General features: G+C 33.1%; 1 protein-coding gene across 6 annotated transcripts in view; it reads left to right on the forward strand.

The window, feature by feature from the left end:
- Fxr1 (FMR1 autosomal homolog 1) overlaps window positions 1-11,552 on the forward strand; it is a 64,226-nt gene extending 52,674 nt beyond the window's left edge. For 2 of the 6 annotated variants that reach the window (XM_013150149.3, XM_003467550.5), the window contains 5 exons: window positions 3,285-3,488; window positions 5,672-5,872; window positions 6,472-6,552; window positions 9,703-9,794; window positions 10,515-11,552. In XM_013150149.3, the coding sequence (XP_013005603.1) occupies window positions 3,285-3,488; window positions 5,672-5,872; window positions 6,472-6,552; window positions 9,703-9,794; window positions 10,515-10,685 (749 nt within the window). In that variant the 3' untranslated portion in view covers window positions 10,686-11,552. The remainder of the gene's footprint in view (window positions 1-3,284; window positions 3,489-5,671; window positions 5,873-6,471; window positions 6,553-9,702; window positions 9,795-10,514) is intronic. The other 4 variants (XM_005002691.4, XM_005002692.4, XM_013150150.3 and 1 more) reach the window with 3 other exon arrangements.
- The last annotated feature ends 1,250 nt before the right edge of the window (window positions 11,553-12,802 follow it).

Raw genomic sequence — 12,802 nt, forward strand, 5'->3', positions numbered from 1 at the left:
AGTATTCTTATCTTTCACTTGTTATTGAAGTGCAAGATTAAATATTGCATCCCTTCCTTTAGTGTTGCATCCTTCTCTGTGTTATTTGCTTGATATATTTTAGTAAACCTTATGCTAAAATCTGGAAAGTATAATTCATGTAAAATGTGGAAATACTCAGCATGTAGGACTGAGCATTTTAAATTGTCACTGTATTCTTTAAAGTTTATTTATTCAATACCAAGGCAGTATAAGTAACCAGAATAGAAATTAAATATACTCTAATATTTAGAGCATAAATAATAACAAACAATCTGATTTTGGCTTTTTGGATGAAGATTGATGAATTTATCAAAGAATTTTAGTAGTATTTGTGAGAAATTCACTTACTGATGAGTGGTCACTCTGGCAGAATGCTTTTGTCTAATGTAGATAAATTCAGGGGGTCATGGCAGAGTAACATTGTCTGGAACGGAAAAGCTATGCAAATTGTTCAGTAGGTGGCACTCTTACATCTGAGTCTTTGTAGAACTAGTAACATTTCTTCAAGTATCGCTATTGAGTTTGAGGAAAAATTTGAATTTATAGATGTTCTTGAACACTTTCTATTAGAACAAATTTTAGGTGATAATTATGTGTTCAATAAAAAATATTTCTTAATGTCTCTGAAGTTAATGTGTGCCATAACTTGGGTAACACAAATTTAGGATATTGTCTGAGTGGCACACAGAATGTATCTTAAAATTGATGTCATCATGGATTTGATAAAATGTGTTTTTAACTGGTAAACTTATATAGGACCATTAAAAATATGAACCATCTTGACTTTAGACATTTTAGAGACAGGGAAGTCTGATTTGAAATTTGGTCAAAATTGTCTTTAATTGGAGCCCTTAGAATTGGATTAATGTCATGCATCATTTTTAAAGCTTTAAAACAATTTTTTGGATCACAAGATGTTTTACAAAAGTGAGAGGTTGAAGTATTTATAATGACTTTTACAAGTATTTGTTTTAAAGTCTAACCTTGGCTTTGTTTTGTTTTGTTTTGTTTTGTTTTTATTTTTTAAAAATGGAGGTCTTGCTGTGTTGTGCAGGCTGACCTGGAACTCTTAATCCTTTTGACCTAACCCCCAGTTGAGAGGCTACTTGGAGGATGCCACTATGCCCAGCGGGCTGATTTCCTTTTGGAAATTGTAGGAAAGAGTCTGTTCTTCCTTATATCATAGTCCCGAACCTGAGTCACATCTGTAGTGTGTTTTTGTGAAACCAGAAACAGTTGAGGGAATTAAATATGAAAAAAACTGAGCACTAATCAGCTTAGTAACTTTTTTTTGACCTCTGTTTATCTTACCCACAGGAATGAATACTAGATTTAGGTTAAACTGCTAGAAGAATTTTCTGTGCTTGTAACCCTGGGTTAGATTAGGGAATTCAGAAGGTATTTACCTAGAAGTTTTGGTAATCCTTTCAGGCAGAGTACATAGATTGGTAAATTTTGAAGTTCATATATAAAGTATTTGTGAAATAGGAATAGTTCATGCCATCCACCTCATAAAGTGTTGTCATTTGGAGAAGTAAGTGTTTAGGAAGATTTATGCCTTTGAGTGAGATTCTCATTCCTACTTAAGAATTAAAGAAACTTGAGAATGAATAATAGAAACTTGATATATTTTTTTCTACAGTGTGCTTCCAGCTCATTATTTGATCCATTCTAGTATAATTGAAGAGTTATGTCCATATTTTCGTAGCACGTGAAGGAAAAGGGATGCATTGCAGTTATTTTAAAGGGGAAATAAAGTTGACAACTCCTTCATTTATTAAACTTCGTAGTTTATTTCATGCACTCAATTAATTTATCCTCAAAACTAGAGTTTTAGTATAGGCATCTTACAGATATCTCATGAAATATTAGAAATTTAACTGTAAAATTATTCATATTTATCAAGAGAAAACAATTATATAAATCTTGGGGACATTTGGAATTAACAAGCTGGGGAGCTTTCATTTTACCTCATAGACACGTTTTGTACTAATTTTACCAGAAATGGAATACAGATTAATTATAAACTACATGACAGAAAATATACTTCTTTTTAAAAATTAAGCAAAGAGATTTTTTCCCCACTTATTAGTCTGAAGCTAGAAGTTGACTTGGTTATGAGGAAAGTCACATGCGAGAAACAACAAAGAATAAGTGTAGGAATGAGTATTGTAGTCTGACATTGTAATAGCAGTTTTGTTAATGGTATTGCAGACTTTGCGTGGAATCTGCAATGGCTAAATTTTTGAAAGACAACCACTAAAATATGTGCTAGGGATGTTAAAATGTTAAAAAATTTTGTAAACTTTCACAAGTCGTGCCGAATTTTCACCTCATTGATCATGGCTTTGATTTTTGTTGTCATGTGAAAGATGTCTTCTGAGAAATGTTAAAATTGTTCAGTAGAGACAGAACATGTTATTTTATGTATAATCACTGAAAAATACAGTTCTAGATTGTATTATGATTGATAAGTGTTGTGATTCCAGAGATGTTTAAAATGTGAAAGGCCTTGGTGGTAAACCTGTATATACTTAATGCAGGGGGTTGTTTGTTCCTTGAAAGCTCTAAGAGATTTGCCATCACTACCATAGATACAGAGTCAGTGCATATATTGATGGAATCACCATACTATATAAAATGAAAACTATTTTCCTGTATGTGATTCAACTTGCTTTCACATGTTACAAGTTACATTTCTTGTTACATTTCAGTTATTCAAACATAAAAATGAGCAAAAACTTTGAAAATCTCAGCATCAAGTACATTTGTAACTTTTTTTTGTCATTGTCCTGTTGATTCCACATCAAAACAGTTAAATTAAAAATCTGTCTTGTCAGGGTGACCATGCCACCCTGAGCACACACAATCTCGCCTGGAAATCTGTCTTCACTAGTACATGTAATAATTACAGTTGATTCCTTAGTTAGTACATATCCCCCCCCCCCCGCCCCTCCGCTGCTGCTGCCGATTGAAACCATGGCCTTTACACTTAAGACACTTTTCTGTTTTTATTTTGAGAGAGGGTCTTACCAGATTGGCCATGCTGGCCTCAAAACTTGTGATCCGCCTGCCTTAGTCTTCCAAAATAATAGGGTTGTAGACAGACCATGATCACAGTCAGCCTCTCATTTGTTAAATTTCATTTAGTTTTCTTTGAAGCAGGCAAGTAATAATGCTTTTATATTTTGTAGGAAATAATTTTTAAAACATTTAATCACTTAAAGGGACTCTAAATGGTTCATGTTCTCTTCTTTCCCAAGGTACAAATTCTGAGCTGTCTAACCCCTCTGAAACAGAATCTGAGCGTAAAGATGAGCTGAGTGATTGGTCATTGGCAGGAGAAGATGATCGAGAGAGTCGACATCAGCGTGACAGCAGGAGACGCCCAGGAGGAAGAGGCAGGAGTGTTTCAGGGGGTCGAGGTCGAGGTGGACCACGTGGTGGCAAATCCTCCATCAGTTCTGGTAGTCTTTTATATACTATGTCAGCATCTGTTTTTGTAAACAGTTTAATTGTAACAAAGTTCATTTATTCACAGGCCAGTCATATTTGGAAGCTTCTGTTTCTACTCAACTGTTGTAGAGAGAGTAATGGACTATATAGCAGGAAAAGTCTTGAGTGTTTCTTATTGAAGGTTACTTAAAACTTTCATGTCTGAATTTTTTGGGGGCTGATTTTCTTAGTGAAGTGGTGAACAAATGACACACATGTTGTAGTGGCCTGTTCATATCATTAAAAGCTCTAAACATTAGCTGTCAACTCTCCGTGTTTTGAAGGTCAGATGTTTATCCCTTTAGTTTGAGGCAGCTTATGTACTTTTAATTTTCTTCTTTAGAATTTTTGAGTTTATATATGGATCTTTACTAGTCAGACTCAGAATTCTAATGCCCAGATGTGAGTGCTACTTTTCTGTATTAAAGTTGAATATTGTAAATGTGATGCTTAAAAATTTGAGGAATTGAGCTAGGAAGAGTAATTATAGATGACTAAAGATTTTGAGGTGTATAAACAGCTTTTCTGTCTTTTAGAAATTTTAAGTTATATGGAGTTGCAAGAGCTGGCTGGAATGTCCTTTCTGAACAGAATGGGATAGAAGGGAGAATTGATAGGGATACATAGACTGGATTATGTCAAGGATGCAGCTTTAATGTGTTATAGAAGACCACATTTTTCTTAATATTACACCTTTAGACCTTATGTAGTATTTTAAATATTACAAGAAGTTGTACATGTATACATTAAATATATGCTAAGTGTATTTACAAATTACAAAAACTGGAATAAATCACAAAGTTAAGGGAATTTGAAAAAATTTTATATTTAATACTAATGCAAGTTTAGTTTTACAGACTTTTAGTAAAGTAGTTTTTGGCATTTTAATAGATTGCCCTGTTTCTAATTGCATAACAAATGTACTTTAGTGTTTGATTAATGAATAAACTTAGTGTCCTTTGCAAAGATGCTAGCTTGCTAGCTATTTCCAAAGGAAATTTAGGAAGAGAAAATCACGATTAGGTGAATTTCTTCTATAATTTGTTGGAATCAGTAAGTGCACATAGGTAAGATGAGTGTTTTCCTTTGAATTGTATTTTGAAACACTTTTCCTTTTTCACCTTCACTCCATCTCCATGCTTTGTTTTTAAGAGTTGGAGTACAGGGCTGGGGATTAGCTCAGTGGCATAAGCACCTGCCCTGCAAGCAGGTGGTTGTGAGTTCCATCCGCAGTACCGATAAAAAAGAAAAAAAAAAGAAAGAGTTGGAGTACAAGTCAATAATCATTTCACATTACCCTTTCTGTAACCAGTTAGAATTTTAATACTGTTTGCTGTTTTGTGTGGGCTTTTCCTGATTGCTTCAGTTAATACATAGTTAACATGTTTCTATTATGTTATGGTGTATATGTGCACCACATATTATTTGGATTATTTGGAAATCCTACATTGGCATCCACATAAATAGTAGTCACTTTGTATTTCATAAAAAGGCCAGAAACTCCCAGAATTCATGTTAGCTTAATATTTATTTTTCTTTACTTTTCTGTAGCCTCTAGGTAGAAATACCTTTACTGTGAACTATGTATATACCATTTCCTAATAGTTATCCCTCAGTATCGGTGGGTGATTGGTTTCAGTACCTCTTAGAGATTTGAAAATGCTCAGGTTCCTAATACAGGGCAACATAGGATTTACATACACTGAAGTACATCTGCCTCTATACTTTCAATTGTCTCTTAAGAGTTCCTATAATACCTTGCACACTATAAATGTCATATAAACTGTTGTTTTGCTATTCAAGCAATACTGATATGGAAAAAAAGTATTTATTACAATACTTTTCCCCTACCAAGTAATTTATGATTTGTGAATGGATGATCCCTATATGTGTATATTTTCAAAACATGTCAAAGGAAATGTTAGGAAAATGATGTTTGTTGTACAATTTGTTATCATTTTATTAGTTTTTCTCATATTTAATCATCTTTTGTTTTCCAGGTAAACTAATCAGACAAAACATTTTATTTGAAGATAGTTTATCTTTAATAGAGGGAGATCAAAAGTTTAATAGTTGATATAGTTCAGTATAAATCAAAGCATTCATAACTACAGCACTTTTAAACACATGTTTCTTGCTTCTAACATGAATATAGTGCTCAAAGATCCAGACAGCAATCCATACAGCTTACTTGATAATACAGAATCAGATCAGACTGCAGACACTGATGCCAGCGAATCTCATCACAGTACTAACCGTCGTAGGCGGTCTCGTAGACGAAGGACTGATGAAGATGCTGTTCTGATGGATGGAATGACTGAATCTGATACGGCTTCAGTTAATGAAAATGGGCTAGGTATGTAAGCACTTGGAGAAAATGAAATGTGTGCTGTCAGTTATATAAAATCTGCAATTAATGCAGGAAACCTTTTTTAGAAGTATGCAGTTCATAAATGACCTTCTCTTAGTGTTTTCTTCAAGGTAGATAACTTTTTGTCTTGTCTGATTCTCAGATTTGTCACAGTTGACTTATTTGAGAGTGAAGGGTTTATTGTCCTTTGATATCATTAAGTTAATACAAATACTGAACTGCTTTTCTTGTTTTCAAATTAAAATTGGGCTTTTAGCTTACCTCTTTAAAACAATTATAAACAATCCTGATGAAAATCTGTATCCCGGTAGTGAACATTAATTTCCAAAGGGCTAAAAGCCAACCATTTCAAGGGAAAAATTTTACTGCTGAGTAATTTAAGTCTGAGAATTTGAGGTAAACCATCTTAAATCTATTTGGAATGCTTTAAGTTACAAATGTGTATCCTGTCAATGCTGTATGTTTTATTTTTGATATTTGAAATTTCTTTTCCCTTTTTTAAGTAAGAAACGTTGTTTTTTGTTTCTGGCTTGCTTGTCTGTTTATTTTGTCAGAATAGTTCATGGTAAACTTTGCAATTACAGATGATAGTGAAAAAAAACCCCAGCGACGCAATCGTAGCCGCAGGCGTCGTTTCAGGGGTCAGGCAGAAGATAGACAGCCAGGTAACTTGAGTGGACCTGTTGATCAGGTCACAAGCATGAAAAGAAAAATGTCATGTGTCTATGTTGTAAATATATTTACATATACACATGCGTGTATATATATTAAAAACTTATGTTGCACAGATGTTTATTCAACTAATGTGACTGCTATTAAAACGCATTCTCTCACAGTATAGATATTTAGTAACTAGTGTTAAGTCTAACTGAACTAATGTGTCTTAATGTTTTACTTGAAAATACTGTTGAGAAGACTATTGCTTTGTTCACTTGGCAGATTCTTCACACTTGACTTGGGGCTTGCTATCCCAGGGACTTTGTTGTAGATTGTGACTGAGGTTGATTGGCAAAACTGGGCAGCTTTGCATGGTGCCTGCTTACTATATATTAATTTAGCACCTCATTTTTGTGGGAATTGTAATACCCACCATTCAGTTTTGAAAAAATGAAAAATATTTGTATATTTTTTCTAACACTTGACATGCATGCTGTGTTTTATTATAGTGTGATGTCTTTTCTTTTACACTATTTAATACTTTTCAGTGTTATTTTATGTAGTCATAATTTTTAGTAACTTCAAAGAAACTCCTTTTCTGTGTGTATTATTTTGAGCATAATTACCATACCTGTGTACAGAGAGTCATATGTCCCTATGAAGAAATTATGTGAAGCACAAATAAACCCCTTTCAAACTAATCAGTTTTGCATTCTTTCCAAAAGAATTTTTTCATGTGTTTATCCCAGATAATATGAAAGCTTAGATCTTGATAGTTAAGACCTTACAGGGAGATTTCGGAAAACTGATTAAAAAGGCACTAATTTCCCATTCTGAAAAGTTCATGTTTAAAGATTTTGGAAATTTTAAAAGGAAGACGTTCACGAAATAGGAATTACCCAGAAAATGTTTATTTTTTCCCTTTCCATACGTTTCCTCATTTAGTTCTGGAAATGTATTTTAGAGGAACAGACCATATATATTTTATTTTTTGAAGGTGGCATGGCAGTGAATATATTCTGGACCTACTCTATAAATAAGAAAATTCAGGCTATTAGTGTGGGCTTAACATGGTCTAAATTATTACAGCAGTTTATTAGGTAAATAGTTCATAATAGGACTAAAACAAAATGGTAAGGTTTGTTGAAGGAGCAGATACTTCTAAATAGTATCATCGATTGAAATGTCTAATTAGGAATTTTCAACATTAATATCCTGCATCTATTCCTGTTCTGCTGTGTTCTTTGAGAGTACATTCCAGGTATCCCCCCATACTGCGCCCTCCTCCAAAATTAGTGAGTGAATTGCTTGGAGGTAGCCTCTAATGTTCAAGCAATATTCTCTTTAAAAATCTCATTTGATTTGTACCACATTTAGAATATTGATAGAGTGGTGTGAACTGAGCCTTGGTCTCTGAAGACAAAATTCTGGAGTCACAAGTTTTAGTACACAAATTACCTATAGTTTTCTAGATAGCTGTAAAGGTATTATTTATCTGTATTGAAGTTTTAAGAAGCTTGTATTATAAGAATCACTTATATACACTTTACTTCCCTTTTATTGGGGGTGGGCACTCCAGCCAAGTGCCTGTTAATATTTAAAGATGGCTCTTAATTTTAACTGCTAATTACATTGAGTTGTATGTTCTATCTGTTTATATAGTGGATCGAAAAGTCTAAGAATTGTTTAAACATGAATTTAGTAGCGTGCTTGTCTGTTCAGCAGAGTTTCCAGGTAGATCAGTTTCTTCAGGTATCAGTAAGGAATGAACTATGGCAACAGAACGCATCATGTTGCTCCCTAAACTCTGACTAGAAAGATTGTCAAAGTTATTTAGTCATTGTGTATGTATAAACAAAGTGGGTTATGATATTATCCCCTTCCCTGTACTGTGAATAATTACATTTATTTATAAATTCATTAATTTGAATGATAAATAATTTAGAATAAATGAGTGAACTAAGTATCTTACAATTTGGAAAAACCAGTTTTAGATTTGAAATGTCTCTCTAGTGGTTTCTAACAATTTTAAGTCCTGATCTAAGTTGTTTCTTTTATGATTTTTAGAAAAGATTCATTTCAGTAATGGTGCCAAGGAATTCCTGGGTTTTAATGTTAGCATATCAGTTAATACTTAAGCAAAATGTATTGTATATACTGTCCAGCTTTTTATTCTCAAGATGATTTAGTTAGTGCCTAGTGTCTTTTTATTCTTTACGTAATTTTTCTCATTATGTATACCTGTACATGCAAGGTGTTTTCTTAAAAAGCGTGTAATATAAAAGTTAGTTGAAAGAAAAGTGATTATCTTGATAGTTCTTCAAATCAATGAATTCTATTTCAAGTCCTTAAAGAGAAATCATTGAGATGGAATCCATGAGGCTAAGCCCAAAGTATCTGCTGAGAAGAGGCCATTTATTTCACTTCAATACTAGGGTGTGTTGCCTTTGCAAAAGCACCCATTTCAGTCAGTTCCTAGTAAGATTTGCAATTTAGGGAAGTGGGCTGGTCACTGAGTTTACACTGGCCATGTTCCCAACCAAATCATTTTCTACATCTTCAGGATGTCATCTGTTACCTGTAGTTGATTCGTTTGTACTTTAAATCAGAATCAGGTGGCTAAATCAGAATGGTTTCTAAAAGCATAAAACATTAAGAAACCAGAAAATACTACATGATTATTTTGTAGGATTTTTTTTTCCTAAGAAGCAAAACTGACATGAGTAAGCCTTTGAAATTTTCAAATTTAAGTATATTATGTCATGATCTATACCAAGTTACCCCTGTCCCCCCTTTCCCCCACCCCCTACTAATTGCACACACTTATCTGGGCTTAGAACGCTGTATTCGCATTTCTTATTCTTGGTTGTGGGTTTCTGCGCAATTGTCCCTCAACCTTATATTCAACCAGAAGGAACTAGCTGGATTCTTGGGAAAGAGGATTTACCTAGATTTCCTCTATTTCCAGCTTGAAATTTTCTTATAGTAATAAAATCATAGGCAAGTTTTTCAAGCATCGTTTTTGGTTGGAGGTGGTACCCAGCTTAAAATTTTGAAAATGGGTGACCCACCATTAGTTTGATAGTGAAATTACTCTTTATCCATAAACTTCACAAATATTTTTTCAACACCTGTAATTTTTTTCTCATCTTTAACAGTCACAGTTGCAGATTATATTTCTAGAGCTGAGTCTCAGAGCAGACAAAGAAACCTCCCAAGGGAAACTTTGGCTAAAAACAAGAAAGAAATGGTAAGGAGAATTTAACCTGTAGGTGTTTTTTTTTTTTTTTTAAATGATTTAGCTTAAATTTTTTTTTGCAACTTCTAAAGTTACTGTATGATCACTTGTATCCCCAAATAGACAAACATTTTAGTTAAAAAAAGAAAAAGAAAATACTGTTGATTTTGTTCTTGGCCCCAGGTAACTGAAGATATGCATGTTTGATCCCGAACTGCTTTTCAAATAGAACTTTTAATTTTAACATTTGTAAAATTTAATCTGCCAAAAAATACTGGGTATAATAAAAACTTGCTTAATTTGGTGAGCACAAGGCTGTTGCATATTTTTTCTCAGTAATGTATATAAACTATTAAAGTGTCAATTCTTTCAAATGCTTCCAGGGATTTGATATATAAGTAGGAGTTTCAAAAAGGTGAGTAAAGTAGGCAATTATTTGCTCTACTTAGGTACTAACTTTTATTTACAATGTGAGCTATCCATTGGTTTAAAATAAAATTGGGTACCGGTTTCATTAAACAGTTCATTGCTTTCTGTGGTTTGGGCACTTCTGGGTATTGCTGTTACAGAGTTGAAATATTTAGTGGTATTAATAGTGTTACAATTCTTTGATCTATTGCTTTATGAAACTGAAGTTTTTAGCTAACTTATTAATGTTTATGGAACTGTCATTTTTCCTCAACTGTAGATTTCATTTATGAAGAATTTAATAGACTTATCTCCTTTTGGCAGGTAAAAGATGTGATTGAAGAGCATGGTCCTTCAGAAAAGGCAATAAATGGCCCAACTAGTGCTTCTGGCGATGAAATTCCTAAGCTACAGCGTACTCCAGGAGAAGAAAAGAGTACTACTTTAAAAGAAGAAAACACTCAAGAAGCAGCAGTCCTGAATGGTGTTTCATAAACTGAAGAAGTTCTAGTTTACAGTTCTCTTAAATTACATTTACAATAGTGCTTGTAAAAGCTTGCCAAAGATAGAATATGGATCGCCAGTCTTTACATCGCACTTTCAGTTCCTCCATTTGGAATTCAGAAAGGGGAGGGATCCTGAAGAAATCATAATGTAAACATACTTTGACACCTACTGTGTTATAAAATATATCATCAGATGTGCCTTGAGAATAGTATATGTAACATTAAAAAAGTTGCTGGCTATAGGAAATGTTATTTTGTTTTCAAAATATGGCAGAGATGGGGGAGGTGGGTGGGGTGGGATCCCTAACATATTCTTTATGAAAGCATTAGCTGCTTTTGTTACATTTTTAATAATATGCAACCACTTCTTCACCTGAGGAAAACTAGAATGAAATGCAGTCTAAAAATATTTTGCACTGAATTGTAATTTCTTCATTAGTTTAGTCTGGAAACTGGTCTGTCTTAATTGTGTTTTTTAAATGCTGTATGTAGGGGAAAATCTGCAGACCACTGGAATACATTTGTTACTCTCATCTGCAGGGACACTGGGTGATATTGGCAGTGACTGTTCTACAGGCTTTGTTTGGTTTATTTATTAAAGTGTACAGTATTTAAAAATCAAACATAGCTTTAGTTAAAACACTAAGCTGAATTAGTCATGTCCATTCAGACATAATAACCTGAACTACTGAAAAGATCAATTTCCAGAAGGTTTATTCTGTACAAACTACATGTTAGTCATTAGTATAGTATCTTTCCCGTTTTTTCTTTTCCTTTTCCTTTTTTTTTTTAATTTTGGTTGTTTGATGTGCAATATGTTTTTGTATGCAGGTAGTAAATAAACTTTGATCTTCCATTTGCTGATTTTTAACTTGCTACTTTTTATGCCAATTGTTGCAAATGTAGTTGGAGCTATTTAAAGGCCTAGAATAGTATTCTTTGATTGCTTTTCAAAAGCATCTCTTATTGCCTATATATATATATATATAATATTAACATGTCAGTTGGCCATTTAATCATTTTGTAATGAATTCACTGAAACGTTAATACATAAAATTTAAGCTGTTAGAGTGAGTAGATGGTCTATGGTATTTATGTTACATTTGATATTAGAGGAAAGATCTTTGTATCAAATTCAAACCAGTGGCATCTTTTAAAAGGAAGAGGATTGGAAATTAGAATTATACTTTTGCTTTTTAATTTTTTATTAGAAATTATTTTAAAGATGGGATAAGTACCAGTTTTATGGAATAAGGAATAGGCCAGTAATTGATCCTTTGAGTCACAAGGAATAATTTAGAAAGTTTTCATGCTAGTGATTAAAACTCATTAAGTTAGATATTGTGGTTGAAGCCTTAAATTCATAAAGATAAGTTTTACTTGAATTTTAGAGAAACCACCAATTTATTTTAGAGAATGTAATTCATACAGTTTAATTATGAGGTCAAGTGAAGTTAATTATGGACTTTGGGGGAATGCTTTGCTTCTTCATGGACCACTGAATGAAGCCACAGTCAATTCATTTAGTTCTCTCATTTGACATCTGCAAAGTGGGCTTTTGTTTGTATAAAAATATTAAGTGATTTTGATTTACAGGCATTGAAGGATGATTCAGGGAATACCTAAAAATGTAAAAATTTTACAGTCAATATATATTACAACCCTAGCACTCAAATTTCTTTTTTCCGTCCTTCGTCCGTCCATCTGTCCTTCTTTTTGGTACCAGCGATTGAACTCACAACTTTGCATTTGCCAAGCAGGCATTTAACACCAGTGAGCTAAACATCTGATCATTCAAATTCAAATATATTCTTAAGTTAAAATAGGCTAGTATAAAATGAGTTGGGTTTTCCGCTTGAAAAGCTTTGTGATAGTCCCTGACCACAGAATTCTTAGGGATGAATAGTGAAATACGTACATTACTACTTACAAAAAAAATGTTTAATTCTGTTAGAGGAAAAAAAAAAAAAAGTGGGCAATTTTTATTTTTAACTTGTATAAATGGGGTACAGAATTTTTAATTCTTAAATAAATTTTGATAGCTGGGCATGGTGGTACACATCTATAATTCCTGAGCATGCATTTCAGGTAGTGTGGCTACATAGT

This window comes from Cavia porcellus, unplaced genomic scaffold (assembly GCF_034190915.1).
Source record: "Cavia porcellus strain 051 isolate PalLab524CR breed Dunkin Hartley unplaced genomic scaffold, mCavPor4.1 scaffold_17, whole genome shotgun sequence".
In the NCBI taxonomy this organism is placed as follows: Eukaryota; Metazoa; Chordata; class Mammalia; order Rodentia; family Caviidae; genus Cavia; species Cavia porcellus.